The 5,000-nt window shown below is 41.9% G+C and overlaps 1 protein-coding gene across 1 annotated transcript in view; it reads left to right on the forward strand.

The window, feature by feature from the left end:
* The window catches only part of LOC122263161 (putative 3',5'-cyclic phosphodiesterase pde-5), a gene marked incomplete in the record, with an annotated part of 103,598 nt that overhangs the window by 54,370 nt on the left and 44,228 nt on the right, over nt 1-5,000 (forward strand). The window contains 2 exon segments of the mRNA XM_086547783.1: nt 3,402-3,615; nt 4,438-4,539. Of these exon segments, the coding sequence (XP_086403909.1) occupies nt 3,402-3,615; nt 4,438-4,539 (316 nt within the window).

A 5,000-nucleotide genomic window follows, 5' to 3' on the forward strand; every position in this document is an offset into this window, starting at 1 on the left:
GTGTGTATGTGTGTTTGCTTTGCTTAACTGTGTGTGTGTATGTGGACAGATGTGCGTGTCTATATGTGTGTGTTAGTATACGTGTATTTCATTATCATCCTTGTTATTTTCCTACCTTTCTTCCATCATTTTACAACGTTCATATCCCATCCAAATCCGTTCATTTTATTTCTCTTTTCTAGATCATAAACAAAACAAAAACTACTTCGATTCAGAACCAACAATCATCAAATAGTTATCCCAAACAATTTAAAAAAAAAAACTCAACTGCGCAAAGTTGTCTCCAAAGTTTTCGCATTTCTCTTTCCAATTTCCGACAATATTTTCCCCCATTTGCAAACTTTGATTTAAGTCAGTTTTTTATGCATGACTTTTTTTTTTTTTTTTCTTTTTTTGCTCCTAGTCTGGCCTTGACGAGTCACTGTGATGAAAGTACTTTGTTTCCATGTAGATTGATACGGCGGCTGAGGGAAATGAGGGACAGAGAGAGAGGGAGGGGAGTGAGAGAAAGAGAGAGAGAGAGAGAGAGAGAGAGAGAGAGAGAGAGAGAGAGAGAGACAGAGAGAAAGATGGAGAGAGAGACAGACAGACAGAGACAGAGAATGAGGGAAATGAGTGACAGAGAGAAAGGGAGGGGAGTGAGAGAGACAGAGAATGAGAGAAACGAAGAAGGAGAAGGAGAGAGAGGAAGGGGAGTGAGAGCGAGAAAGAGAGAGAGAGAAAGACAGAGAATGAGAGAAACGAAGAAGGAGAAGGAGAGAGGGAGAGGGGAGTGAGAGAGAGAAAGAGAAAGAGAGAGAGAGAGACAGAGAATGAGAGAAACGAAGAAGGAGGAGGAGAGAGAGGGAGGGGAGTGAGAGAGCGAGAGAGAGAGAGAAATAGAGACAGAGTTAGAGAATGAGAGACACAAAGAAGGAGAGAGAGAGAGAGAGAGTTAAACAGAGAGAAAGAGAGACAGAGAGAAACAGAAACAAAGAAGGAGAGAAAGAGAGAAGAAATAAACACATAAACAGACAGACAACCAGCTAGAAAGTCCAACCGTGACACAGACAACCTGACAGATCAGACAGACAGACAGATCAGACAGCCTCCCCGCCACACGCCCAAGTGAAAAGACAAACAAGTGCTCAAGTTCGACCGACCTGGACGGGCGGACAGACAGGAACAAGTCGCCACGGCAAGTTCGCTCCACTTGACTTTGAGAAGTTGTGAAGTTGTAATTCGGAGGTTATGTTCCGTGTCAGGGGGTTCGCTTCCTCTTGTTCTTCTTCTTCTTCTTTTTTGTTCTTTTTTTTCTTCTTTTTCTTCTTCTTCTTCTTCTTCTTCTTCTTCTTCTCCTTCCTCATCTTTTTATTCTTTTTCTTCTTCTTCCTTTTCTTCTTCTTTTCTTCTTATTATTCTTATTCTTATTTTTCTTCTTCTTCTTCTTCATGTTTTCTTCTTCTTTTTCTTTTTCTTCTACTTCTTTTTCTTCTTCTTCTCTTTTCTTTTTCTTCTTTTTTATTTGATTCTTTTTTTTTCTTCTTCTTTTTCTTCATCTTATTTTCTTCTTTCCCTTTTTTCTTCCTCTTTTCTTCTTCTTCTTCTTTTTCTTTTTCTTTTTAAACTTTCTTCTTCCTCTTCTGTTTCTTCTTTTTCTTCTTCTTCTTCTTCTTCTTCGTCTTATTCTTATCATTCTTCATATTCTGCTTCTTCTTCTTCTTCTTCCTCTTCTTCTTCTTAATCTTTGAGGCGTTTAAGAAAAGTTCCTGAGGGAGGGGGTTGATGGGGGGTAGGGGATGAAGGGGGGTTGGTGGGGAAGGAGGGGGGGGGAGAAGAGGTGTTAGGTTTAGCATAATAGATTTTGGAAAAGAGAGGAAGGGAAGGGAAGGGGTAGGGGTAAGAAGTGGGAGTAGGGGAGGGGAGGAAGGGGGAAGAGGGGGGGGGAAGGATATGAGTGTCACGAGGGGAAGGGAGGAGGGGTGGGGAGGGAAGGATAGAAGGAGAGATTGATTGGCGAGTGAAACTTTCAATCCGATATTTATTTAGTTGTTTGGATATGAGTTGCAATGTTTATTTTTTTGTTTTTTATTTTTCTTTTCTTTTGTTCCCTCCCTTGTTTGTTTTGTCTCTTTCTTGTTTTGTATCTCTGTCTCTCTTTCCGTCTCTCTCTCGTATCGTAGTATTTATTTTTCTTTGTCCATGTGTTTCTTACATTTGATTAGTTCTGTTTGTTTATTAACCTCTCTCTCTCTCTCTCTCTCTCTCTCTCTCTCTCTCTCTCTCTCTCTCTCTCTCTCTCTTCTCTCTCCCTCTCCCTCTCTCTCTCTCTCTCTCTCTCTCTCTCTCTCTCTCTCTCTCTCTCTCTCTCTGTCTCTCTCTCCTCTCTCTCTCTCTCTCTCTCTCTCTCTCTCTCTCTCTCTCTCTCTCTCTCTCTCTCTCTCTCTCTCTCTCTCTCTCTCTCTCTCTCTCTCTCTCTCTCTCTCTCTCTGTCTGCCTCTCTCTCTATCCATCTATCTATCTATCTATCTATCTCTTCCTTCATTTCTACCTCTCTCTATCTATCTATCTGTCTGTCTATCTATATATCTTTTTTTTATTCTCTATCTATCTATACATATATAGATAGATAGATAGATAGATAGATAGATAGATAGATAGATAGGTAGATAGATAGATGTGTGTATATATGTATATATGTATAGTATATACATATATATATATATATATATATATATATATATATATAATATATAATATTATAATATATATGCACATATATATATATATATATATATATATATATATATATATATATATATATATATGACTGTCTGTTTATATCTATATCTATCTAGCGTAGTCGTAACGGACACAAAAGTCAGACTCATTCATTTTAATTAATATGTGTACGTGCATTGATTCTTATCTCAAGTTATTCTCAGACTACAAATCGTGGGAAATTTCGCCTTTCCATTAGTTATTAAGCAAGTTCATTTCCGGCGGCGTTTCCGGGCGTGGAAATGAGGCGGAAATACCTCAGTATTATAGGATGTGATCACAGCCTGTAATATATATATAAACAACAAAGCTAACACAGCGTATAGGGTATTGTATCAGTATATGTGAACGCATCATAAGATTAAATTCGATTCCCCGACCTCTTTCCACTCATCACCCCCTTCCCCTCCTCCTCCTCCTCTCCCTCCTCTCCCTCCTCCTCCTCCTCCTCTCCCTCCTCCTCCCCCTCCTCTTCCTCCTCCCCCTCCTCCTCCTCCCCCTCCTCCCCCTCCTCCTCCTCCTCTCCCTCCCCCTCCTCCCCTCCTCCCCCTCCTCCTCCTCCTCCTCCTCCTCCCCCTCCTCCTCCTCCCCCTCCTCCTCCCCCTCCTCTTCCCCCTCCTCCCCCCTTCCTCCTCCCGCAGGTTCGCCATCGGCAAGGGCATCGCGGGCATCGTAGCGCAAACGGGACAGGTACTCAACATTCCCGACGCCTACGCGGACCCTCGCTTCAACCGCACCGTCGATCAGCTGACTGGCTACGTCACCAAGTCGATCCTGTGCATGCCCATCTTCATCCGGGGCAACGTCATCGGCGTCATGCAGATGGTCAACAAGTATGGCGGGATCTTCAGCAAGGTGGGTGAGATGGGGACGGGGGGTGGGGGGATATGGGGAGGGGTGGGGGAGGGAGATGGGGAGGGTTGGGAAAGGTGGGGAGGGAGGGTTAGGGGACTGGGGGAAGGTGGAGGGAGTTGGGGAGGGATGGGGGGAGATGGGGAAAGGTGGGGAGGGATGGGGGAAACCGGGTGTAGAAGTGGAGGGGAGTGGAATAAAAGAGGAGATAAAAGGGAAGGGGGAAAGGGTTAAAAGCAAGTTTCAAAAGAAACAGAAAAATAGATAGGAATTGACGAGAGAACAATAATGAAAGGTGGCACAATCTATAGATTTATAAACAGAAGAATAGATATAAACCTTATTCCTTATTCCAACAAATAACGCTCGAATCCTCTTGCATTTGTCACCATCAAAGTATTTTTTTCAAATATATCTACACATAGATAGGTAACATAAAAAAATAAGTAAATGAACATACACATAAAAAAACAGAAATTAACGTCGTATTTAACGCATGATACACAGATACAGATAAATACACTGACATAAAAAAAACAGAGTAAATCAACATACACATAACAAAAAACAGAAATTAACGTCGTAATCTAACATATGATATACAGATACAGATAAATACATTGACAAAAAAAAAGAGTAAATGAACATACACATAAAAAAATCAGAAGTTAACGTCGTATCTAACACATGATATACAGATATAGATAAATACACTGGCATTAAAAAATAATAGTAATAGAAAATAAGAAATAAAAAAAAACAGAGTAAACGAACATACACATTTAAAAAATCAGATATTAACATCGTATTTAACGCATCTAACAGGAAGATGAAGAGAGCTTCGAGATGTTTGCTGTGTACTGCGGCCTCGCCCTCCACCACGCCAAGCTCTATGACAAGATCAGACGTTCCGAACAGAAGTATAAGGTAGGTCACGCTCGAAACTTGACCTGAGTTGGATTGAATTGGGGTTGATCTTGGGTTGATCTCTGTGCGTAGGGGTGGGTGGGTTGGGTGGGTAAGGGTGGGAGGGGTGGGTAGGGAGGGGAGGGTGGGATGGGAGGGGAGGTTTAGTGTGTCTGTGTGTTTGGGAAGGGGATGGGGAGGGGGGAGGGTGAGGTGTGTGTGTGTGTGTGTGTGTGTGTGTGTGTGTGTGTGTGCATACATACATATACACATACTTACACATACACACACACACACACACACACACACACACACACACACACTCACATACACACACACACACACACACATACATACATACATATAAATATTTGTGCGTGGATAGACAGATAGATGGATGGACATACGAGTATATATGTGTGTGTGTAATTGTGATTCTGAAAAGAGAAGCACATGTGAAGATGCACTTCCCTACTCTCGCT

This window comes from Penaeus japonicus, unplaced genomic scaffold (assembly GCF_977035675.1).
Source record: "Penaeus japonicus unplaced genomic scaffold, GWHDUDI00000001_assembly GWHDUDI00000019, whole genome shotgun sequence".
Lineage (NCBI taxonomy): Eukaryota > Metazoa > Arthropoda > Malacostraca > Decapoda > Penaeidae > Penaeus > Penaeus japonicus.